Source organism: Hyperolius riggenbachi, chromosome 11 (assembly GCF_040937935.1).
Source record: "Hyperolius riggenbachi isolate aHypRig1 chromosome 11, aHypRig1.pri, whole genome shotgun sequence".
Classification (NCBI taxonomy): Eukaryota; Metazoa; Chordata; class Amphibia; order Anura; family Hyperoliidae; genus Hyperolius; species Hyperolius riggenbachi.
Genome location: NC_090656.1, coordinates 63,491,360 through 63,518,392, shown reverse-complemented (window position 1 = coordinate 63,518,392; position 27,033 = coordinate 63,491,360). Strand labels below are relative to the sequence as shown.

At 47.7% G+C, this 27,033-nt stretch overlaps 1 protein-coding gene across 1 annotated transcript in view; it reads left to right on the top strand.

Annotated features, from left to right (window-relative positions):
* Positions 1 to 27,033, top strand: part of CRISPLD2 (cysteine rich secretory protein LCCL domain containing 2) — a 115,771-nt gene that overhangs the window by 8,559 nt on the left and 80,179 nt on the right. Inside the window, exon 2 of the mRNA XM_068260181.1 lies at positions 16,747 to 17,037. Coding sequence (XP_068116282.1) covers positions 16,795 to 17,037 — 243 coding nt within the window. The 5' untranslated portion in view covers positions 16,747 to 16,794. The remainder of the gene's footprint in view (positions 1 to 16,746; positions 17,038 to 27,033) is intronic.

Genomic DNA, 27,033 nt, shown 5'->3' with positions numbered 1-27,033 from the left:
GGAGATTTGGGATCTGGCCCATGTTATGGTCGGTAACGGTGTGATTCATACCATGACACAGAATATTCCACAAAACATCTGCTTTCACCCTCTCTACTCTGACTCAATGACAAACGCAGGAACCAAATCCTACTGGAAAAGATAGGATATACCATTAATTTACAGGATGTGTATAGCGGGTATCAAAAGCTTAAAGGAAACCTGAAGTGAGAGTGATATGGAGGCTGCCAGGGGCGTAACAATAGACCCTGCAAGGGATGCAGCCGCAGGGGGGGCCAGAAGCCGCAGGGGCCCCCGTGGGGGGAGAAGTTTCTTTTCCCTGTCCTGAGAGACTGACAACTAAGAGCACGGGAAAAAAAATGTCTGCACAATTGTTCTAATGACTGTATCTGCTCAGCCACTGAATAGAAATCATACAAAGTTTTGTAGACAAAGATTTGTAGACAGTCCCTATTCAGTGTGCAACAGGCTCTTGTGTACAATGCCCAGCCCCCAACCTCTCTACCCCTCCCCAAGTGCTGTGTACTGTAGTGATGCTGGAGGAGTCTGCAGAGCCAGTTCTACTCCATCAGAGATGGACAGAGTGAGTGTAGTAAGCTGAGGCACAGAGCACACTGGTCTGTCAGTTTTCTGTATGCATTTTCTGCACACCATGTGTGTCTGCGTGTGTGAAAACATGCATGTTTCATCACAGAAGCTAAAGTAATTGATAGAGAAAATGCGTGTAGGGCTTCTCTGCTGTCTGTTTTTCTCTGCATGGGGAAAACACAATTAAATGTGCACTAGCCAACTGAATAGCATTGGTTCTCAGTTTACCTGTGCAAAAAAAGGGGGGGGGGGGCTTGGGGGATGGAGAATCGGGGCCCCATCCAAAGTTTCGCAGAGGGGTCTATTGATTTCTAGTTACGCCCCTGGAGGCTGCCATATTTATTTCCTGTTAAACAATATCAGCTCCCTGGCTGTCCTGCTAATCTCTTTGGCTGCAGTACTGTCTGAATCACACACCTGAAACAAGCATGCAGCTATTCCAGTCACACTTCAGTCAGAAGCTGCATGCTTGTTCAGAGTCTATGGCTAAATGTATTAGAGGCAGAGGGTCAGCAGGACAGCCAGGCAATCTGCATTGTTTAAAAGCAGTTTTGCTTGCGATTTTTCGCCACAGTCATTTTCGCATCGAAATGTCATTTTTGATTCGAAAACATTTTTGTGTATTTTCTTTTACATTTTCGCTTTTATTACGACAATGCAAAAATCTATATTTTTACAGCGAAAACACATAAAAACAATATTTTTATTGTAAAAATACGTAAAATCAACATTTTAATCACGACTATTTCAATCAGGGATTTATTGCGAAAATTTGCGGTAAACGTGAAAAATATGAAAAACGTTTTCGCCAAATTTTTACTCGAAAATTACATTTAGCATTATTTTCATGATCATTAATGCGAAAAGAATATTAGCATTTTCGCTCATCACTGTTTAAAAGGAAATCAATGTGGCAGCCTACATATCCCGCTCACTCCAGGTTCCCTTTAAAGTACCAGAAACAGCAAATACCTTCTGGTGTAGGGATGCCGAAATGTGGCAACAAATGGCCAACATAGTGAGTGGGCCGCCACCTCCTTTCACAAAGTCCAGTCCAGTGGCATTCCCCATCTGTGGCCTACACAGTGCATCTGTCCAGTGGCATTCCCCATCTGTGGCCTACACAGTGCATCTGTCCAGTGGCATTCCCCATCTGTGGCCTACACAGTGCATCTGTCCAGTGGCATTCCCCATCTGTGGCCTACACAGTGCATCTGTCCAGTGGCATTCCCCATCTGTGGCCTACACAGTGCATCTGTCCAGTGGCATTCCCCATCTGTGGCCTACACAGTGCATCTGTCCAGTGGCATTCCCCATCTGTGGCCTACACAGTGCATCTGTCCAGTGGCATTCCCCATCTGTGGCCTACACAGTGCATCTGTCCAGTGGCATTCCCCATCTGTGGCCTACACAGTGCATCTGTCCAGTGGCATTCCCCATCTGTGGCCTACACAGTGCATCTGTCCAGTGGCATTCCCCATCTGTGGCCTACACAGTGCATCTGTCCAGTGGCATTCCCCATCTGTGGCCTACACAGTGCATCTGTCCAGTGGCATTCCCCATCTGTGGCCTACACAGTGCATCGGTCCAGTGGCATTCCCCATCTGTGGCCTACACAGTGCATCTGTCCAGTGGCATTCCCCATCTGTGGCCTACACAGTGCATCGGTCCAGTGGCATTCCCCATCTGTGGCCTACACAGTGCATCTGTCCAGTGGCATTCCCCATCTGTGGCCTACACAGTGCATCGGTCCAGTGGCATTCCCCATCTGTGGCCTACACAGTGCATCTGTCCAGTGGCATTCCCCATCTGTGGCCTACACAGTGCATCTGTCCAGTGGCATTCCCCATCTGTGGCCTACACAGTGCATCTGTCCAGTGGCATTCCCCATCTGTGGCCTACACAGTGCATCTGTCCAGTGGCATTCCCCATCTGTGGCCTACACAGTGCATCTGTCCAGTGGCATTCCCCATCTGTGGCCTACAAAGTGCATCTGTCCAGTGGCATTCCCCATCCGTGGCCTACACAGTGCATCTGTCCAGTGGCATTCCCCATCTGTAGCCTACACAGTGCATCTGTCCAGTGGCATTCCCCATCTGTGGCCTACACAGTGCATCTGTCCAGTGGCATTCCCCATTTGTGGCCTACACAGTGCATCTGTCCAGTGGCATTCCCCATTTGTGGCCTACACAGTGCATCTGTCCAGTGGCATTCCCCATCTGTGGCCTACACAGTGCATCTGTCCAGTGGCATTCCCCATCTGTGGCCTACAAAGTGCATCGGTCCAGTGGCATTCCCCATCTGTGGCCTACACAGTGCATCTGTCCAGTGGCATTCCCCATCTGTGGCCTACACAGTGCATCGGTCCAGTGGCATTCCCCATCTGTGGCCTACACAGTGCATCTGTCCAGTGGCATTCCCCATCTGTGGCCTACACAGTGCATCGGTCCAGTGGCATTCCCCATTTGTGGCCTACACAGTGCATCTGTCCAGTGGCATTCCCCATCTGTGGCCTACACAGTGCATCTGTCCAGTGGCATTCCCCATCTGTGGCCTACACAGTGCATCTGTCTAGTGGCATTCCCCATCTGTGGCCTACACAGTGCATCTGTCCAGTGGCATTCCCCATCTGTGGCCTACACAGTGCATCTGTCCAGTGGCATTCCCCATCTGTGGCCTACACAGTGCATCTGTCCAGTGGCATTCCCCATCTGTGGCCTACACAGTGCATCGGTCCAGTGGCATTCCCCATCTGTGGCCTACACTGTGGACCCGCACAAAGCGTCAGTCTGGTATGTTTGTGGCCATCAGCACAAATATGCTGCCAAATAAAGTTATTTCCAAAACTGATAATCGGAAAAAAAAGCCAATCGTTTAGAAAGATTATCGGCTGTTTCAGGCCTGGTAGGGAAAGCGCTTGGTTGTCTGGCAGGTATAGCTGCCCGGCATCTTTCTGCACGAAGGGTTAAGTCTGCTGATACTTTCGGAATGTTCCACTTTTCCCCCCTTTCCGGCGCAGTCCGATGGGAAAATGTCTGTTTACATATTTATAACCCTGAAGAAGTTTAGCGAGGGATGAGTGTGGAGGGGATGCAGCAGCTGTGCGGAGGGCATCAGTGGGGGACATCTTCCCTTCCTGAAGACCACCTATGTGGTACCCTCCATGGAGACTGATCTGTACATCGCTGGAGTGGCTTCTGGAGTTCTGGAGCAGATCACAGTGTTGTTATTTCATAATGATGTGATGGAAACACTAAAGGCAATTATCACCAGTCTCTTCCTCTGAACACAAAATAAATGATTGCGGTGTTAGTTCCTGCAGCCTTAAAGGGAACCTGAAGTGAGAGGAACATGGAGCCTACCATGTTTATTTTATTTTAAACACCGCTTGCCTGGCAGCCCTGCTGATCTCTTTGGGTGCAGTATTGTCTGAATCACTCCAAAAACAAACATATAACTAATCTAGTCACAGTTCAGTCACAAACCTCTGATCTGCATGCTTGTTCAGGGTGTATGGCTAAAAGTATTAGAGGCAGATGATCAGCAGGACAGCCAGCCAATCTGCATTATTTAAAATTAAATAAATAGGGCAGCCTCAATGGCATACATGAAGTAAAGGCGACCGGAAAAAAAGGGCGCGAGGATTGTCGCTAATAAAATATCGAACTAGTGAATTTTGATAGTAAAATATTTACCAATATTTTACTATGGCTAAACCTAACCCTACTCTCACACAGAACCCTTCTGTGGTGGTGCCTAACCCTAAGACCTCCCCCCTGGTGGTGCCTAACCTTAAGACCCGCCTCGTGGTGCCTAAACCTAACCCCCTCGGCAGGGTTGCCACCTCATCCCTTTAAATACCGGCACATTTGAATTATAAAGGTTCTGAGGCTACTTACACATAATCAGTGCCTAAACTGCATCTAACTAGCCGCCCACAATGCATTAATAATTCATTTGTGCCGGTATTTAAAGGGGCGAGGTGGCAACCCTTTTCCTCAGTGGTGCCTATCCCTAAATTCCCCCTCCTTAAGCTAGCCCCACACGTTACGCAATTTTAGCGTTTGGAGGCGGCCGATTACCAGCAAGAGGGGCCATTTATTACAGCTTGCAGATAACTACATTGGGGCATTGCATAACAGGCAAAATTGGGCACCCTGTGGCGCCCATTAGCGGCCGTTGCCCTGCACCCAAATTTCCATCTTGTGCCGCGTTTTTTTTCATAGGGGCCTGTGGCTGCACCAGTTTTTTTCGTAAGGGCCCCTGCACTCTTTTTTCCTGCTTCAGCCTCGATGTACCCAGCTTTGGACTGGGAGGTGGTAAAACTAAGGAAATCCACCTGCTGGCCAAACAGCAGAAACTCTGTGTTATCAATCCCAATATACAGTAAACCTGCAGCAAGTCTTCACTGTGAGCAGCAACACATGATTACTGCTGCTTGGCCAGCAAGTGGATTTCCTCAGCTTTTTCAGCTCCCAGTCCAACACTGGATGTACCTCTCACTTCAATTGTGCTTTAATGGCTTCCTCAGTGACCTCACCGTCAGGGCCGGGCCGAGGCAGAGGTTAAAGAGGCTCCAGCCTCAGGGCGCAGTGTAGGAGGGGCGCACAACTCAGCTATCATTCCCTTATTGTGTTTGAAGCAGAGATAAATAAGAAAAGGGGATGCGTGGCAGTGACTGCAACCCAGATAACTAGAAATGAAGGTGTTGGGGGCCCTGATGCGCCTCTTAGTACAATAGCAATCAGTGTGTGACGGTGGGAGGGATGGAGGGGTGCACTTTGGTGTTTCAGCCTTTGGTGCTGAAGGACCTTGTACCAGCTCTGCCGTACCTCCTCACTACCACTGGTCCCTCTCCTCATTTCATGTACATGACTGAAAGGGTAGTTTGTTAGCTTATGGGGGAGTGAGCAGACAGCGGTCAGTCACCGAGGATCTATGGACTGGTCTTTTCACTTTCCAGAAAAGGCTGACAAGGGTTTTTTTGTTTTGTTTTTAGAAAAGCTTCGCTTTCTGATTCATTTAAAAAAAATAAAGTTCCATTTAATGCCTATAAAAAGAAATTTCCTCTGAATTTAATAGGTTGATTTGTGTAAAGTGTGCAGCTGCAAATTGTGTGTCCAAAATAATAGCGCTAAATAACCCCCCCATCCTGTCTGTGGTCCCTCCATCCGTGGAACGTCAGCTGGGAAGCAGCCGGCAGTATACTCAGCAGGTCCCCCCTCATCCCTTCTTTGGTCCCTAAATCCGTGGAGCATCAGGTGAGAAACAACCGGCACTATACTCAGCAGGTCCCCCCATCCCATCTGTGGTCCCTCCATCCATGGAGCGTCAGGTGGGAAGCAGCCAGCAGTAATACTCAGCAGGTCCCCCCCTCGGCCTGCCAGTGAGTAATTCAGTAAATATTTGGTTAACGTTTGTCTATGTATCAAAGCTTTCGGTCGGAACATCCCGGCGTGCGTCATCTGCGGTTTGGAGATCCACAGTAAGTCATTTCTTCCTCGTGTAACTGTGATCTGTTACATAAACCTCTGCGGGGCCGCGCAGCGATGGTGCGAGCTTCCCTGGGGCACAGCCCAATCCTCCCCGCGCACTTCCTGTACAGAGATACCGATAGCCAACCACCTGGGGCCTGATCCTCCGCAAACTGCAAACATAGAGGCCTGAACTTTCCATCTGTGACGTGTCTGAGCTGACCACAAACACCAGCTATAGGCAAGCTAAATCAGTCGCGTGTCCCACTCTCTATTGGTCATTGCTTTAAAATTAGAGGGATTTGGAGGCTGCCATGTTGATTTAATTTTAGACAATACCAGTTGCCTGGCTGTCCTGCTGATCCTCTGCCTCTAATACTTTTAGCCATAGACCCTGAACAAGCATGCAGCAGATCAGATATTTCTGTCATTATTGTCAGATCTGACTTGATTAGCTGCATGCTTGTTTCTGGTGTGTGATTCTGACACTACTGCAGCCAAAGAGATAAGCTGGACAGCCGGCAACTATTATTGCTTAAAAGGAAATAAACATGGCAGCCTCTGTATCCCTCTTGCAACAGGTATCCTTTAAAGTGTACCCGAGCTGAATTAAATTAAAAGTTTTATACATATCTGGGGCTTCCTCCAGCCCCATGCGCTGGGATCACTCCCACACCGCCGTCCTTAGTCTCCTCCCTCTTCGATACCGTTTCCCGTAATTGCGGCCAGTCTGACGTAAGAGAAGTGTGCTCTTTACGTATCTCTAGCAGCCGCTGGAGAGATACATAGAGGGCACACTTCTCTTGCGTCAGACAGGCCGCGACTGGCTGAAATTACGGGACCTGGTACCAAAGCTGCAGAAGGCGGAGGACAGCGGCGTGCGAGCGATCCGTGCGCATGGGGCTGGAGGAAGCCCCAGGTATGTATAAAACTTTTAATTTCATTCAGCTCTGGTTTCCTTTAAGTGCTGATGGTATTTTATGCTGTTCAATCAAAATTGCTACAGACTTGGTGCCCGTAGTGACCAGATGCATTTCTCGATTTGTTTTGAAAATAAGGACTGTTAGGCTGTAACCCACAGGAGCTGTCTCAGCCATGCTTTAGAATCTCCATCAATTCCAAAAGTGAAGCAGGTTGGCCTCAAGCGCCAAAGCTGAGTGCCGTCATAGCAGCAATGCTACGCTGTGCACCATGGGCAAGAGTAATTCGGGGCGATCGCCAGACCCCGATTTACGCCTCCATCCAAGTTGCTACAACTCGGCAGGGGAATAGTACGAAATGGCGTCTGGAATTTGAGCGGCGGCAGGTAGTGTTGGGCGAACAGTGTTCGCCACTGTTCGGGTTCTGCAGAACATCACCCTGTTCGGGTGATGTTCGAGTTCGGCCGAACACCTGACGGTGCTCGGCCAAACCGTTCGGCCATATGGCCGAACTAAGAGCGCATGGCCGAACGTTCCCCGAACGTTCGGCTAGCGCTGTGATTGGCCGAACGGGTCACGTGGTTCGGACCCGAACGCGCTCTGATTGGCCGAACTGTCACGTGGTTCGGGTAAATAAATACCCGAACCACGTCATATCTCCGCCATTTGTCTGTGGGTTTAGCTTTGGGTAGGCAGGCAGGGTAGTTCGCGCTCCAGCCACGCTAGCCAGGGTCCCCCCCAGTCATTGTGTGTCGCTGCTGGGAATAGTAGTACACCGCTCGCTCAGCATTCTGTTTACTGCCACTCTGTGTACCTCGCTCAGCCACACTATATAGCATTCTGTTTACTGCCACTCTGTGTCTGCTGGGAATAGTAGTACACCGCTTGCACAGCCACACTATATAGCATTCTGTTTACTGCCACTCTGTGTACCTCGCTCAGCCACACTATATAGCATTCTGTTTACTGCCACTCTGTGTCTGCTGGGAATAGTGGTACACCGCTCGCTCAGCCACACTATATAGCATTCTGTTCACTGTTCTGTGTCTGCTTGGAATAGTGGTACACCGCTCGTTCAGCCACACTATATAGCATTCTGTGTACTGTTCTGTGTCTGCTGGGAACAGTAGTACACCGCTCGTTCAGCCACACTATATAGCATTCTGTGTACTGTTCTGTGTCTGCTGGGAACAGTAGTACACCGCTCGCTCAGCCACACTATATAGCATTCTGTTCACTGTTCTGTGTCTGCTGGGAATAGTGGTACACCGCTCGCTCAGCCACACTATATAGCATTCTGTTCACTGTTCTGTGTCTGCTGGGAATAGTGGTACACCGCTCGCTCAGCCACACTATATAGCATTCTGTTTACTGTTCTGTGTCTGCTGGGAATAGTGGTACACCGCTCGCTCATCCACACTATATAGCATTCTGTTCACTGTTCTGTGTCTGCTGGGAATAGTGGTACACCGCTCGCTCAGCCACACTATATAGCATTCTGTTCACTGTTCTGTGTCTGCTGGGAATAGTGGTACACCGCTCGCTCAGCCACACTATATAGCATTCTGTTTACTGCCACTCTGTGTACCTCGCTCAGCCACACTATATAGCATTCTGTTTACTGCCACTCTGTGTCTGCTGGGAATAGTGGTACACCGCTCGCTCAGCCACACTATATAGCATTCTGTTCACTGTTCTGTGTCTGCTTGGAATAGTGGTACACCGCTCGCTCAGCCACACTATATAGCATTCTGTTTACTGTTCTGTGTCTGCTGGGAATAGTGGTACACCGCTCGCTCAGCCACACTATATAGCATTCTGTTCACTGTTCTGTGTCTGCTGGGAATAGTGGTACACCGCTCGCTCAGCCACACTATATAGCATTCTGTTTACTGTTCTGTGTCTGCTGGGAACAGTAGTACACCGCTCGCTCAGCCAGAGTATATAGCATTGTGTTTACTGCCACTCTGTGTACACCGCTCAGCCAGACTATATACCATTGTTTACTGACACTCTGTGTACACCACTCAGCCACACTATATACCATTGTTTACTGACACTCTGTGTACACCGCTCAGCCAGACTATATACCATTGTTTACTGCCACTCTGATTCTGCTGGGAACAGTAGTACACCGCTCGCTCAGCCAGACTATATACCATTGTTTACTGACACTCTGTGTACACCGCTCAGCCAGACTATATACCATTGTTTACTGACACTCTGTGTACACCACTCAGCCACACTATATACCATTGTTTACTGACACTCTGTGTACACCGCTCAGCCAGACTATATACCATTGTTTACTGCCACTCTGATTCTGCTGGGAACAGTAGTACACCGCTCGCTCAGCCAGACTATATACCATTGTTTACTGACACTATATAGCAGACTATATAGCATTGTGTGTACACCGCTCAGCCAGACTATATACCATTGTTTACTGACACTCTGTGTACACCGCTCAGCCAGACTATATACCATTGTTTACTGCCACTCTGATTCTGCTGGGAACAGTAGTACACCGCTCGCTCAGCCAGACTATATACCATTGTTTACTGACACTCTATGTACACCGCTCAGCCAGACTATATACCATTGTTTACTGCCACTCTGATTCTGCTGGGAACAGTAGTACACCGCTCGCTCAGCCAGACTATATACCATTGTTTACTGACACTCTATGTACACCGCTCAGCCAGACTATATACCATTGTTTACTGCCACTCTGATTCTGCTGGGAACAGTAGTACACCGCTCGCTCAGCCAGACTATATAGCATTGTGTTTACTGCCACTCTGTGTACACCGCTCAGCCACACTATATAGCATTGCGTACTCTGCCAGTCAGTGTGTATATTGCTGGGATCAGTAATACTCCACTCACCGTCAACCACTATATGAGCTCAACATGAGTTCCCCAGAGACCTCCGCTGTGAGCAGCACTCCCAACAACAGCAACAGCCAACGCCCCACGCAAGCTATAACATCCACCCCAGCAGCCAGTGGTCAGCAGCAGCCCTCCCCGGAGGAGAACGTTGTGTCCATCAGTCCGTCGCCAGAGCGATTAATGAGGGCTGCCATTGAGGAGATGATGGGGCCTGATGTGGAGGAGGAGGTCTGGCTCAGGCCAGCATCCCAAGTTAATGTTGAGGACGATGAGGGGTCTGTGTCTGGGGATGTTGGGGTGGCAGAGGTGGTGGGTGGGTCAGACTCAGGAGAAGAGTTGTATGATGAGGATGATGATCGGGACCATCTGTATGTGCCTCAGAGTCCGACCCCGGAAAACATGTTGTATCGTGTGTTTAGGTACTAAAATCTGCGTTCCCTCCCAGTAGTGTTGGGCGAACAGTGTTTGCCACTGTTCGGGTTCTGCAGAACATCACCCTGTTCGGGGTGACTATATAGCAGACTATATAGCATTGTGTTTAATGCCACTCTGTGTACACGGCTCAGCCACACTATATAGCATTGTGTTTACTTCCACTCTGTGTCTGCTGGGAACAGTAGTACACCGCTCACCCGCCACTGTATAGCATTGTGCTCTGTGTCACTGCTGACAATAGTGGTACACCGCTCACCCACCACTGTATAGCATTTCTGTACTGCCACTGTACTGCTGCCAGTCAGCGTGTACTTTAAGGATAAGTGAAATGAGGAAGAAATCCGGTGAAAGAGGGAGGGGCAAGGGAAGAGGTGTTTCCCCTGACGGTTCACGTACAGGCCACAGGGGAGCACCCAAGAAAACCCACTCAATACTGCCCATGTTGTCCAGGACAACAACCCTCACAGATCCAAAAGAACAGGACCAGATAATTACTTGGATGACCTCTCAAGCGTCCAGCAGTGGGTTAAGCAGCACCAGCACATCACGCACGAGGTCCGAGTCCTCAGCCAGTTAAAGTCTGGGCTTTCTTTGAAGACTGCACTGAGGATGTTACCATGGCGATTTGCAAGGTGTGCAAGACCCGCCTGAGCAGGGGGAAAAGTATTAACAACCTCTCCACCACCAGCATGAGCCGCCACATTCTATCCAAACATCCCACTCTGTGGGCAAACGCGGCAGGACAGGGTACCACCAGCAACACTGCCTCCCTTGGGTTCACCAGACTCACCACCAGACCCGCCTCAGCAGCAGCAGTAGCCCAGCCATTGCGTGGTTCACAACATTCACAAACATCAGACGATGCTGACACTGTCACTTTCCGGACTAGTGCTCTTGAGGTCTCCCAGTGTTCATCAAACACAACAACCAACAGCCCTTCGGTGTGCAGCGCTACGGTTGAGTTGTCTGTTTCTGAGATGTTTGAGCACAAGAGGAAATTGCCAGCAAATGACCCCCGGGCCGTGGCAGTAACAGCCAGCCAGCATAGCCAAGCTTCTGGCCTGCGAAATGCTGCCATATCGAGTGGTGGAGACAAACAGCTTCAAGGGCATGATGTCAGTGGCCATCCCACGTTACGTGGTTCCCAGCCGCTACCACTTTGCGCGCTCTGCAGTGCCTGAGTTGCATGAGCACGTGGTCAGCTAAATAACCCGAAGCTTGAAGAATGCCGTTGCCTGCAAGGTTCACCTCACCACTGACACCTGGACGAGTGCGTTCGGCCAGGGTCGATACATCTCCCTTACCGCGCACTGGGTGAACCTTGTGGAGCCTGGCAGCGATTCCTCACCTGCTACGGCGCGGGTGTTGCCCACGCCGCAAACAGCTGGATAACAACAGCAGCACCTACCTCTCTGACTCCTTCTCCTCCAACGCATCTCAAAGCTGTACCTCATCCGGAAATGCTAACCCAGCACCAGCAGCAGTAGGATCGTGGAAGCAGTGCAGCACAGCTGTTGGCATGCGTCAGCAAGCGTTGCTGAAGCTGATCTGCCTTGGGGATAAGCAGCACACAGGGGAGGAAATTTGGAGGGGAATAAAGGAACAGACGGATTTGTGGCTGGCACCGCTGGACCTGAAACCGGGCATGAAGCTAGACACCTGGCACGAACTGGCAATGTACGCAATAGAGGTGCTGGCTTGCCCGGCAGCCAGCGTTATGTCGGAACGCTGTTTCAGTGCTGCCGGAGGCATCATCACAGATCGGCGTATCCGCCTCTCCACAGAAAATGCAGACCGTCTGACTCAAATTAAAATGAATCAATCCTGGATTGGAAACGACTACGCAACACTCCTGGACCCCAACCAAGTAACATGACCGATGAACATCTGGGATGGTTTAGCGTTTCCGGTCCCTGTTTATTGAACCTCTCATCTGTATTACATTTATGACTGCATGGCGGCAAAAAGCATTGCTGCTATATCCGCACGCTTTTTGTCCTCATGCAAGGCCTGGGTTGTTGTGTCTCACAAAGCGTGGCCTTCTCCTCCTGCGCCTCCTCCTGTTCCATCACGTGTGCTGCTGCTGCTGCTGGGTTACCGTTGCCGCGTGGTCCCTGTTTATTGAACCTCTTATCTTTATTACATTTATGACTACATGGCGGTACAAAGCATGCTATCCGCACGCTTTTTGTCCTCATGCAAGGCCTGGGTTGTTGTGTCTCACAAAGCGTGGCCTTCTCCTCCTGCGCCTCCTCCTGTTCCATCACGTGTGCTGCTGCTGCTGCTGCTGCTGGGTTAGCGTTGCCGCGTGGTCCCTGTTTATTGAACCTCTTATCTTTATTACATTTATGACTACATGGCGGTACAAAGCATGCTATCCGCACGCTTTTTGTCCTCATGCAAGGCCTGGGTTGTTGTGTCTCACAAAGCGTGGCCTTCTCCTCCTGCGCCTCCTCCTGTTCCATCACGTGTGCTGCTGCTGGGTTAGCGTTGCCGCGTGGTCCCTGTTTATTGAACCACTTATCTTTATTACATTTATGACTGCATGGTGGTACAAAGCATGCTATCCGCACGCTTCTTGTCCTCATGCAAGGCCTGGGTTGTTGTGTCTCAAAGCGTGGCCTTCTCCTCCTGCGCCACCCTCCTCCTGTTCCATCACGTGTGCTGCTGCTGGGTTAGCATTACCGGTCCCTTTTCCTGGAACCTCTTATATGTATTACATTTATGACTGCATGCCGACAAAAAGCATGTTACCTGTGCAAAGAAAACAGACATTTCCCGCATTTAAAAGACAGTTTTCCCTTTGAAACTTTAAAATCGATTTTCTCAAAAACTATAAGCTCTTTTTGCTAAATTTTTTTTTCCTCTTGTACCCACTCCCAAGGTGCACATACCCTGTAAATTTGGGGTATGTAGCATATAAGGAGGCTTTACAAAGCACAAAAGTTCGGGTCCCCATTGACTTCCATTATGTTCGGAGTTCGGGTCGAACACCCGAACATCGCGGCCATGTTCGGCCTGTTCGGCCCGAACCCGAACATCTAGATGTTCGCCCAACACTAGCGGCAGGGAGAGCCGTCATTCGGTTCACCCTGCGCCCAACTCACCGGCGGCGGAATCGTACGTATGTTTCCAAAATCGCTAGAATAATGAAAGGCAATTGGGGTGATTCCACAGGAGCGATCTTGGCCTGGGACCCACCACAAATCGCTGATCACAGTCGCAGTCAGTCTGTGTTTTTGATTGTTTATTAAAGTGATTTCAGCAACGATTCTCCAAGTTTTTTGTAGCCATTTTGTTTTAGTGCCAATGATTGCTATCTCATTTTTGTTTTTTTAGTGGCTCGGGTACTAACATTGAATCGCTATAAAAATGCTGCAGGCAGAGCAATTGCGATTTGGCTAAATGGCAAAACTCAACTTATGTAGCGAGCGCTATCACATTATCATTTATGGTTCTCCATTCTAGGGATAAACTAAAATATAACCATGAAAGAAAAAGGTTCCCTTATAAATGAAGTCCTATATATGTATAATTATAATTATGTCTAATTATATACTCCAAGACCATGTGTCAAAATTAGAAAAAATCTTTATTAGATGTTCTCACACAATCATAAACAATTAAAATCAATAAAATGCCCCCATATGTCCCACAATAAGAGGACCGCCAGAGAAAATTTATCAATCAAGTAATCACGTGTTAATACAAAAATCACCATGCAAACATAGCCAGCCAGCAAGATCTATAAAGTGCTCAGTGCAAATAGGAAGAAGCTACTGCTAACAATAAATCGCCTGTGCAAAAAACAATGATAAGGATTGTGGACTGCGACACATGCCCAGAAATCCAGACATGCGTCCCAGACCACAATCAGTGCAATGCCCAATACAATCAAATAATGCAATACATATAGTTAGTGCAAAAACATACAAATAGTAAAATGCATAAAGAGTCAATGGCTGGAGTTGCTTACATGTGTATGGAGTGGTCCTGGCGTGGGGGTAACTGTGCCTTACGCGCTCGCAGAACTAACTGTCCGCTTCCATCGAGTCTGGTTTTCAAACTGAATGTGCGTAGCTTAAATGTCGGCAAGGCGTGGGGCGGGTCCCTAATTCATGTACGTGGCCACGTACTATGACCATGCCGCCCAGCGCGTAGATAACACGCCGTTCAGCAAGGTCCTCTCAATTCCTGGGGTCAAAGTTGCGCATGCGTAATGCGGTCCAATGTCCGCGTTCAACGCCGCTGTGCGTATGATGTCATCTGGATACGCACGTCGCACATAAGTGCGACCGTGCGTTCCAGGCTTACTTAAACATGCGTTGCAATGCCCGTCCGCTGACCTACCTAGCTGTATATACTAAATAAGTAAATAAGTAAATAAATAAGCATATCAATGTCAATATGCACATGAATTGTATATATATATAAAAAAAAAAAAATAATAATAATATACATCAATTTCAATAACAAAATATAAAAACAACATTGTCAGACGAATCCCATGGTTGGAATCCCATTTATAAGGGAACCTTTTTCTTTCTTGGCTAAATGGCAATCGCTCCAGTGGACTCACCTCCATCCATTGTAATCGGCATAGCGATTTTTGGGTTTGCTGGCCCTTTGCTGAAAGTGCTCTAGTGGGTCTTAGGCCTGAATTGCATTCGCAATGGGTCCTGCTGCCTGAGGCAAACTTGTGAGGATGACAAACATTTCAGAGGAACCACAAATCCTTCTCATGTACACCGAGGAAGGCAAATGTAGGGGACAGACTTTCTGTGACCATCAGAGTTGGACAAAAATACAAAACTACTAGTAATCATTACACATTATTTATATCTGTACATCATGCATAGTTATTCTCTAAATTAATGCCATTAAATATTCTCCTTCGTGATTAGATTGTGAGCCTCTCTGAGGGACAGTTAGTGACAAGACAATATACTCTGTACAGCGCTGCGTAATATGTCAGCACTATATAAATACATAAAATAAATAAATCTTCAGTGTCAGAAGCATAACTTTAGAGGAGGAGTCCCTGCGACTGTAAAAGATCACCATTGGGGGTCCCCAAATACTTCTCCAGTATAGGAGTTCACCCCATCCTCTAGATTAGGCTGAATTCTTCTCACTCTGTTTCTCTCATTGGTTCATAAGTCTGCACAAAGCAGGAGGTAACATTTATTGCCCCCTTTGCTTCCCTACAGGGTGGCTTGATTACGCCCCAAATGCCAGAATCCCCCTCACCAGTGATCTGAATTACTGTCCTTTGACCACTATTGTTCCTTTGAAATGTACACATCTGAGCGCCGCTTGTTCATCTCCCCTCTTAAATAGAAGAGAACAGGCTGTTTGTCTGAGAGTCCCCATCCCCGTGTGCTGCCGTGCTTCCCCATCCACGTGCAGTCCCTCCCCCGTGCCCCCATGGGTAACACTCGCCCTAGGCTGTGGCCTATGCGGCTTTTATAGGAGTCTGGCTTTGAGGATCAATTGATTCTCATATGCATTATTAACCCCCTTGGCGGTATGAAAAATACCGCCAGGGGGCAGCGCAGCAGTTTTTTTTTTATTTTTTTTTTTAAATCATGTAGCGAGCCCAGCCCCGCCGATCGCCTCCGGCGATCAGGAAATCCCGTTCAAAAAACGGGATTTCCTGGAGGGCTTCCCCCTTCGCCATGGCGACGGGGCGGGATGACGTCAGCGACGTTGGGACGTCATTGGGAGACCCGATCCACCCCTTGTCGCTGCCTGGCACTGATTGGCCAGGCAGCGCAGGGGTCTGGGGGGGGGGGGGTGCCGCGCGCCGCACCGGATAGCGGCGATCGGGCGTGCGGCGGCGGCGATCGGGGTGCTGGCGCAGCTAGCAAAGTGCTAGCTGCGTCCAGCAAAAAAAAAATTATGAAAATCGGCCCAGCAGGGCCTGAGCGGCACCCTCCGGCGGCTTACCCCGTGTCACACACGGGGTTACCGCTAAGGAGGTTAAAGAGGCCCTGTAGTGACATATAGTAGAATGCAGTACATTATTCAGGATACCCACTTTTATGTTGTTTTAGCATGAGAAACACTTTCTATATCCATATTTCCCTGGTGCTTCCATGGCAGCATACTATGGTTCTGGCCCCGCCCCTTAGTATGCTGCCATGGAAATGCACCAGGAAAGGAAAATTTCCAATAGGTAAGTATTAATTTTCCTGTTTCCCTGGTGCTTCCATGGCAGCATACTAAGGGGCGGGGCCAGAACGATTTGCCTACGGGGAAACTCTGCGGATACGGCCCTATTTCCGCGCTAGTGGAAACGGGCCCTAAGAACTCTCAGCACACCCAGAGATCACCTGACAGGACTAAAGGTGTCGCCACCTGTGATTCCTCTTTAACCTGTATACTTTGTTCCCAGTCATGGTACTAATGCCTGTATTTGTCTTTTCTGTTTTTAGAGTCCACATCATCCCACAGGACCGCCTCTATTGTGAAACACCTGCAACATGAGCCTATCCCATTCCTGGCTGGTGCCCCTGAGTGTCCTCCTCTTGGTCGACCAGTATCATGGCTTGTTTGTGCCCAATTCCACCTTCCTGGAGAGCTTCCTGAGCAAATATAATGGCAGCGACACCCCTCATTCCCGCAGCAGACGGGCCATCTCCAGAACCGACAGGGAGGAGATTCTACAGCTGCACAACAAGTTACGAGGACAGGTCCACCCCTCTGCCTCCAACATGGAGTACATGGTAGGACGACAGCCGCATGGGCAACATTTTATATTCTTAAGTGCAATGCTTAAAGGATACACGAGGTGACATGTGACATGATGAGATAAACATGTGTATGTACAATGCCAAGTACACTAATAACTATGCTGTGTTTCTTTTTTCCTTTTTCTGCCTCAAAGAGTTAAAAATCAGGTATGCAAGTGACAGTTTTTGTCTAGTTCGGGCCCGGGTTGGACTACTGCATAACCTTCACTAATAAGGAATTGCAGTCATAAAACACTTTCCTGGCAGTAAATAGCTTCTGAGAGCAGGAAAGAGATAAAAATAGTCAATAGTTCATAGATTTTAGCTCTGGCATACTTACATTAATGTATCATTGAGAAGAGGCCATGAAACAGAAAAACTTAAAAATTAGATTTAAATATAAAAATAAAACTGTGGGATAACTAAAAAAGTCATTTTTAGAAGGAGGGGGGCAGATACAATTGTTTATCTCATTAGTAGTTAATATTCACCTCAGATGTTTTATAAAGCAAATCTAAACCAAACTTAAAGGGATACTGTAGGAGGGTCGGGGGAAAATGAGCTGAACTTACCCGGGGCTTCTAATGGTCCCCCGCAGACATCCTGTGCCCGCGTAGCCGCTCACCGATGCTCCGGCCCCGCCTCCGGTTCACTTCTGGAATTTCTGACTTTAAAGTCAGAAAACCACTGCGCCTGCGTTGCCGTGTCCTCGATCCCGCTGATGTCATCAAAAGCGCACAGCGCAGGCCCAGTATGGTCTGTGTCTGCGCAGTACACTCCTGGTGACATCAGCGGGAGCGAGGACACGGCAACGCAGGCGCAGTGGTTTTCTGACTTTAAAGTCAGAAATTCCAGAAGTGAACCGGAGGCGGGGCCGGAGCATTGGGGAGTGGCTGCGCCAACACAGGATGTCTGCGGGGGACCATTAGAAGCCCCGGGTAAGTTCAGCTCATTTTCCCCCGACCCCCCTACAGTATCCCTTTAACCTCTCTTGAGATTTGATTATTTCTGGATTTTAGGGTCTAAGTGGTGCAATTCTTTTGCACGCTTTTAGACCCTAAAACCAGGAAAAAAATCATACTGCAGCACAGAGAGATCTGCAGCAGCTCTGCACATTACTCACCTCCCTGGGACCCAGCACTGCGATTCTCCCTCCATCATCCTGGTGGTGCTGTAACCCAATAGTGAGATCTCCGTCTGTCGTCATGACGACAAACAGCAATCTCTCCCAGGGGATCTACAGCCTCAAAGGACCGGAAGGAGAATGAATGCCGGCGTCTAGATCCCGGGGGAGGCGAGTTGAAGCGCCCATTGCGCGTCAGGCTCTCTACATGCCTCCCATCGGCTACTCAGAGTCAGGCTCGGGATTACTGCTCCTGGCTTCTTTTTTCCACCCCAAGCCTAACTCGGCGGCGTTACCACCAGGGAGGTTAACCTTCCTGGCGGTAAGCCCGAACTGAGTTCGGGCTATGCCGCCGGAAGGCACCGCTCAGGCCCCGCTGGGCCGATTTGCATAATTTTTTTTTTGCTGCACGCAGCTAGCACTTTGCTAGCTGCGTGCAGTGCCCGATCGCCGCCGCTACCCGCCGATCCGCCGCAATTCCTCTCGCCGCGGCCGCCCCCCCCCCCCAGACCCCGTGCGCTGCCTGGCCAATCAGTGCCAGGCAGCGCTATGGGGCAGATCGGAGTCCCCTCTGACGTCACGACGTCGATGACGTCGGTGACGTCATCCCGCCCGTCGCCATGGCGACGGGGGAAGCCCTCCAGGAGATCCCGTTCTTTGAACGGGATCTCCGGATCTCCGATCGCCGGCGGCGATCGGAGGGGCTTGGGGGATGCCGCTGAGCAGCGGCTATCATGTAGCGAGACTTTGTCTCGCTACATGAAAAAAAAAAAAACAAATTTAAAAAAAAAGATTTGCTGCCCCCTGGCGATTTTTTTGCAAACCGCCAGGAGGGTTAAAGGGAACCTGAGATAGGGGATTAGCATTAAAATATACATATCTGATTGCTCCCACAGCATCCTTTTCTCCCTCTTCATTTGCCCGCAGTTGGCCACGGAAAGTCCTCCGGTCCAGGGAAAACTGCATGCACGGCCCGGCCATGTGCGCGCTCTCGCCGCGTTCACGTCGCCCGGAGCATCTTGTGCATTACTACTGCACAGGCGCAGAACGCTCCTGGTGATTAGAGCGAGACAGGGGAGCATGCCTGGCCGATCTGTACATGCCCGACTGCCGGATTTTCCCGAGCCAGTTGCAGGCGAATGGAGATGGAGAAAAGGATGCTGTGGGAAGGATCAGGCCAGAGGGGGCTGGAGGAAGCCCCAGGTATGTATATTTTATTGGTAATCGCCCATCTCAGGTATACACTTTAAACAAAAAGACTTGGTTACCTAAGAAGAGGGATGGCTCTGGATCCCATAGAGCCCTCCCGGTCCCCTCTCTTTCCCTCTGAGAGCAGGAAAGAGATAAAAATTTAGCTCTGGCATACTTCAATGAATGTGTCATTGAGCAAAAACAATAAAACAGTTAAAACTTAAAGTAGATATAAACATAAAATAAAACGGTGGAATATATTGAAAAGTTATTTTTAGGAGAAGGAAGATAGATACAATAGTTTATTTCATTAGTGTATTTTCGCCTCAGGTGTCCTTTACTAAAGGTGGTCCCCAACCTTTTTTCAACGAAGGACCACTTCAGCATCAGGCAATTTTTCCAAGGAACGGGGACTGGGCAGATGCAAGCATATGCGGGGGACGGGGGTGCTATTGCACGCGCGGGGGTGCTATTGCACGCGCGGGGGTGCTATTGCACGCGCGGGGGTGCTATTGCACGCGCGGGGGGGGGCAGTCGAGGGCTTGTTCTACAGGCAGGATACACCAGCCCTACTTAACCACTATCTTCATCACGTCAGCACTTTAGGAAAGATATCTTTGTACTGCACTGGGGCTGCTGTATAACCCCCCAGCACAAGGTACATCTGATGTGACAGGTAGTGTGAAGGGGGTACTGCCTGGGCTTCGTTATCTACTGGCACAGTCATTTCCTACCCACATCTTTAACCCTTCCCTCCACCCCACAGCCCCTTTACCCTCCTCCCCACATTCACTTCACCCTTTCCATCACCCAATTCACCCTTTCCTCCTCCCTACACCCAATTCGCACTTCCCTCCTCCCCACGCTCACCTTTATCCTTGCATTCTTCTTCCCACACTAGCTTCCAGCATCAGCTGTTCACCTCCCTGCAGACTGAACTCTGTGGCTGGCAAGAGACCAGAGTGTCCCAGTCATCCTCGCTGCTGCCACCTGGTGTCCATACAGACATAAAGCATGCTGCATTACAAATAACAGACACTAGGTGCCAGCAGTAACAATGACTGCAGACGCTCTTCTCTATAGCTTCCGGCAAACTTCAGTGACACCTCTCTCTGCACTGTGATGACAGATGACACGGCCCAGCTCAGAGCAGCGGCCCAGAGGTTGGGGACCCCTGTTTAAAATAATGTCCAATCCAGTTGCTCGTACAGTCGATTAGTCAGGAAACCCAACCTACTGTATGAGCTTCAGGGTTTGTTTCTCAAACCGTCTCTATTATTATTATTATTGATTTATATAGCGCTCAGGGCCGTCGCTACCATTAAGGCAAAGGAGGCAGCTGCCCCAGGGCCCCAGAGCTTGTAGGGGCCCCCAGTGGCTACAAGAGGAAAAAAATTTTTTGCAAATCGGCCTTATAGTTTTTGAGAAAATCGATTTTAAAGTTTCAAAGGAAAAAAACACACATTTAAAAACCTGTCGACTTTAACGGTTAATAGCAAATCCACCTTAAATGCTAGAAACCCTAAATTTGCAGGATATGTTAAGGAGATCATTAGGAATAAGAGGAAAAAACAATTTTTCAAAAAGACTTTATAGTTTTTGAGAAAATCGATTTTAAAGTTTAAAAGGAAAAAAGTATACTTTTAAATGCGGTAAATGTCACTTTTAGTAGCAAACCTAACGGTAGTGTAATTTTACATGCATCAAACGAAAGCGCAGTAAATTTCGTGACGGGGTTTCCAGGGGGTCTATACGCAGCCGCAGCGCTTTGGCCAGGGATCGCTATACAGCCGCAATATGGCTGCATGAAGATCCCTGGCATTTTTTCCTATTTTCCCAATTTTTTTTTTATGTTTAGAGTGCGGGAATTTAAAAAAAAAAAATTATGTGGGGTCCCCCCATCTGAAACTTTTTAACCTCTTGTCCCCCATGCAGGCTGGGATAGCCAGAATGTGGAGCTCCGACCGATTGGGACTTCACACCATGACTATCCCAGCTGCAAAAAAGGTCCCCTAATGCCGATTTTTGTTCCGGGGTATATGTTGGGGGGCCCCCCCAGGTTTATTTTGCCCTGGGGCCCCATTGTTGCTTAAACCGGCCCTGATAGCGCTAACATATTCCGTGGTGCTGTACAGAGTAAGAAACAAACATGGGCTACATAATAATAGAGACAATACTTTACACCAAATTTGGGAAGCAGGGTTTGCTTCCACAACAACGTTGGCACATAATAGAGAATTGGTAGACGCAGTAGTTGCAGTGACAAATGTAGCATGATGAATAAAATGTATAGCAAATTCTGAGACACAAAAGGGTGAGAGGGCCCTGCCCTTATGAGGATACAATCTAAAGGAATATGCATAGAGGCAGCGTGTGTTCAGGTTATATTTACTATAGTAAGGAGCACAACTTGGCCGGAGGTTGAAGTGGAATAACCTAAGTTAGAGTGTATGCTGGTTGGAAAAAGAGAGGTTTGCGGAACGCTCAGATTTCAGAGGTTGGAGAGTGACAGATGTGTTTTGGAAGAGATTCCAGAGGAGGGGTGAGGACCATGAGAAGTCCTGTGTATGTGAGGAGGTAATTCTAGAGGACAGAAGAAGGTTGTGTACAGAGTAGAGATTGCAGTTGTTAGGGCAAGCTCCATGCTGCCCTTACAGCATGGAGCCTGTCCATATGGAGCCTGCTCCATACAGCAATACAATGATGGATTGAGATGAAATGGGGCTGTAGGCAAGGTAGTAGCTTTGGCTCATTCTGATGGTCCTTTTGGCAATCTGAGGTGGGAGATGGGACAGAGAAAGTGAGAGTGGAGCCCCCTGAAACCTACTAGGCACTAGGCATCTGCCTTGGTTGCCTCCAGCAATATATAAATATAGGAAGTGATTCTGATGCCGAGACCAGGAAAATTACTGTAAAAGTGGCTATCCTGCATAGTTTACTGCATTCTACTATATGTCATGAGCAGCACGGTGGTGTAGTGGTTAGTGCTCTTGCCTTGCAACGCTGGGTCTATGGTTCGAATCCCAGCCAGGTCAACATCTGCAAGGAGTTTGTATGTTCTCCCCATGTCTACATGGGTTTCCTCCAGGTACTCTGGTTTCCTCCCACATTCCAAAAACATAGATACGTTAATTGGCTTCCCCTAAACAACATTGGTACTAGACTATGTTACATACACTACACGATATAGACAAAGCACCATGGTAGGGATTAGATTGTGAGCCCCTCAGAGGGACAGTTAAGTGACAAGTCAATAGACTTTGTACAGCACTGCGGAAGATGTTGGCGCTATATAAATACTAAATAATAATAAAAATGTCACCACAGTGCCTCTCTAAGTTATGCAAAGTTTGGCTTACATAATCCCTGCTGGCGCTGACTCGGGAACCCCCTGTACTGGGCAGATCTCGGTTTATTTTGGTGAAGGAAACAGCAGGTTTACTTTAAAGAAAGTTATTTTCTGTTATTTTCTCTGAACTGATGTCGGTGTGAATAGATCCTTGCTTCCTCAGCAGCTGGTGTTGTGCAGATTATCTTCCTCCGCATCTGAGCAGAAAGGTTGAGTGTTTGACAGTTCCCTGTCCAGATGGTTGTGTTAGGCTCACAGTTGTGCGGATCCGCTGAATAGGACCCTTCTGTGTGATCTATTCTGGTAACCCGAGGTCCCGGCAGAGCCCAGAGCACGGCCAGAATCCCGCACCAGACCTCGCTGGCCCAATCAGGTGGCAGAGGCCAGTATTTGGCTTGGCCAGGGACAAGGAGCCCAGAAAGGACACAGTGCGTTCCGCTGTTCCCCACAATAGCCAGTACTGTCTTATATTTGTCTTTAGCTGAATGTGCTTTTATTGTAGGGGGAAAAAAAGAATCATTTCTTGTAACATACTAAAAAATTTTTTTAAAGAGGCCCTGTTGTGACATACAGTAGAATGCAGTAAATTATTCAGGATACCCACTTTTATGTTAATCTTCCTGATTTCAGCATCAGAAACACTTCTTATAGCTATATATATGACTATATATAGGTATGTAGCCCCACCCTCCCAGTGATGTCGCAGTCTAGGCTGTTTAGCATTCTGTTAGACCTGGTATGATTTTCACTGGCTTCGAAATACTCAGAAACAAACATTCCGCACAGCAGTAAAAACGTTGCCACCTGTGACAAATTTCAGAAAGTAAATCAGGCAGAGGAAAGATATTACAAAGGGCAAACACTGACTACATTTATTAATAAATATTGTGAAAAAAGAAATAATTGTATTCATTATATTTTCACTACAGTTCTTTAAAGAGACACTGAAGCGAAAAAATATGATATAATGAATTGGTTGTGTAGTACGGATAATTACTAGAAGATTAGTAGCAAAGAAAATATTCTCATATTTTTATTTTCAGTTATATAGTGTTTTTTCTAACATTGCATCATTCTCTAATATGTGCAGTTTACACACTACTCAGCATTGTAAATGATTTTACAGAGCAGACCAGTGATTTTGTTTTAATTGTCCTCTGCAGAGAAAATACAATACAGTGACTGACAGTTGAGATAATAAGCTTCAGAAGACAGAGCTCTCTGCCACTTTGTAAGTCGTGGAGCTCAATGGCTCTTTTGCATAGATAACAACTGTATTTTCTTAACCCTTCCTGTACTGGAAACAATATTAGACTCATGTCTCTGCTCCTAATGTTTTATTTCTTAGCTGTACTACACATACAAATCATTATATCATATATTCTTCTTTCGCTTCAGTGTCTCTTTCAGTACTAATCTAATGAAACATGTGATTTCAGGTTGTTTCTCAGGGGTCATTTTGTACGACTTTATCTCGCTGTCTGTATGTAGCTTTATCGTGGCATACAGAGTTGGATCAGATTCGATGAAAGCAATGCAAGTCTGTATGAAGGTTCAGCCTGTGTATGGTGTGTTGCGTCTCGTAGGACAGCCAGCTGCAGAGCACGAGGCCAGGGAGGAAATGAGAGGCGAGCAGCAGCTGGGCTGCGTTCCCCCGAGGTAGATTATACGCTGGAATGTCATGTTTTGCTGCAGCGTCGCTGGAAAGTACTATTCCACAATGCTTTATAGTGCAGTTTTAAGGTGGCCACGCCGCACTATCATTGTTTTCCAGTCGATTGGTTCACTCTGATCGGATGTGCTAGAAATAGATACCCTAAAAGATGCCCAATCAATGCATTTTTGGCCAGAATGGTTCAAATTGGTCAATCACACCCGATGGAAGATATGAATTGGCGGTGGTTCGGGATCAGCGACAGATCAACGGTCCATAATGTTGCACTGTATCGAATAGTGCAAAGCTGCGGTGTGATTATTCAATAGCGTTTGTTTTTTGTTTATGCGTTTTATACAAATCACTAGGAAGTCAACGGAAAGCGGAAATACACCATCACACTTGCCTTTTAAAAAAAAGCACATTAAAAAACGCATACAAACACATAAAAACGCACTAAAACGCAGTACCTCTGGGTCACCATTAACCTTCATTATGTGCGTTTTAGATGCGTTTTGGAAAAATATGCAGCGAGACCAGTTTTTTAAATACCGCACATTGCGGCCCATTGACTTTTATTATGTGCGTTTTCCGCTGTGGTTTCCGCAACGCTAGCGTTTCTGCCTAGTGGGTTCCTACCCTAAAAGTATTAGAGGCAGAGGATCAGCAGGACAGCGATGCAACTGGTATTGCAGGAAATAATTATGGCAGCCTCCATATCACTCTCGACTCCTTTGAGGGCTCATTTCCACTATCGCGAATTCGCATGCGTTTTTCGCATGCAAATTCGCATAGCAATACAAGTGAATGAGACTGTTTCCACTTGTCAGAATTCCTTTGCATTTTTCTGTGCAGAAAAAATTCGCATGGCAGAGGCATCAGAATTCACATACCGCTATGCGAATCGCATACAATGTATTTAATAGGAAATTCGCATGCGGTTTAGGTATGCGAATTTTCATGCGAATTTCGCATAGAAACAATGGAAAAGCACACCAGCACTGCCATGGTTAAATTCGCATACATCGTCATCCATGCGAATTCGCATGGAATTTTTACAGCGGCGATTCGCACCGCACAAGTGGAAATGCAGCCTAACTCCTTTATCAAAGATAAGCAATTTCTCAGAGGCAACACCCAGACATTCTATTGTTCCTCAATGCAACAATAAAAAAGCTCATTACTGCTGCTAACTTATGCACATAGATTAATTAAAAAAACAAAAACAACAACAAAAAAATGGTGTTGCCACTGTTGTTCAGTGCCCAGACTAACAACCTTTCACAGCGTTCTTTAAAGAGGAACTGTCGCGAAAATCCTAAAATTTAAAACACATACAAATAAGAAGTACATTTCTTCCAGAGTAAAATGAGCCATAAATAACTTTTCTCCTATGTTGCTGTAACTTACAGTAGGTAGTATAAATCTGACATTACTGACAGGTTATGGGTTAGTCCATCTCTTCATGGGGGATTCTCAGCATGCCCTTTATTCTTAATAAAGACATTCCCTGAAAAAGATTTATACAAAGATGCTTACCAGCCTCCCTGCTCACCGTACACTTTTTTGGCAGTTGGACGAAGCAACTGCCATTCACTAAGTGCTTTAAAAATAAAGAAAACCCTGAGAACCCCCTATGAGAAGATGTGCCAGTCCAAAGTCGGTAATGTCAGATTTCTACTACTTATTGTAAGTGTCAGCAACCTATGAGAAAAATAATTTATGGCTCATTTAACTCCGGAAAAAACATACTTCTTAATTGTATACATTAACATGTACTGTATTTTACATTTTACTATTTCCGCGACAGAGGTCCTTTAAAGTGTACCCCCCCCCATGTTCAGCTCATGTGAATAATTAAATCACTTCGGCAGAATGATTAGAAATGTCAACCTTCTCGTAAATGCACAAAGCAGAACAAATTGAGGTAATCAGCCGCAGCGATTGGTCTGCTTCCAGTTCTGAAGATCAAAGGATAAAAGTGAATAAAGATCAGGAACAGTTTAAAATAAACGTTGGTCATACAGCAGCAATTCAATGTCAAATACTAAACATGTAGTGACAGCACAGGCTGCATATCCAGCAGATGTGTAAAGTCATGTGTACGTACCTCCCACTGAGACTGCATGACTGCAAGCTAGATGCAAGGTGACAGTGCCACGCCCCCTCCCTGTGCCGCCGCCCCTCAATCTGTGCCGCCCCGCATGCGCAGTGCACTGTGTGATGGAATTAGCACTCCTAAGGAGGGGGGGGGGGTTAGAGTTAGGGGGTTACAGAGAGGGAAGTTAGTTTTGTGCTATGTTCACAGTGGGCTTTGAAGAAGAAGAAACACAACAGATCTAGAAGCGGAACTGCATGTCATCCGTGCGTCGCATACAGTGAAGTATACAGCAAGTGACGGGCATAACTAGAAATCAATGGGCCCCCTGCAAAACTTTTGATGGGGCCCTCCTGCCCCACTTGAACAATTGTGCAGAGAGCAGAAAGCTTTTTCTCTCTGAGCCCTTAGTTGTCTCTTAGAACAGGGAAAATAAACTCATCACCCCCAGGGACCCCCCCCCCCCCTGAAGCTTCTGGGCCCCCCTGCGGCTGCATCCCTTGCAGGTTCTATTGTTACGCCCCTGGTAAGTGATACCGCAATGCACCACCCCGCACTGAGAATGCCGCATAGGT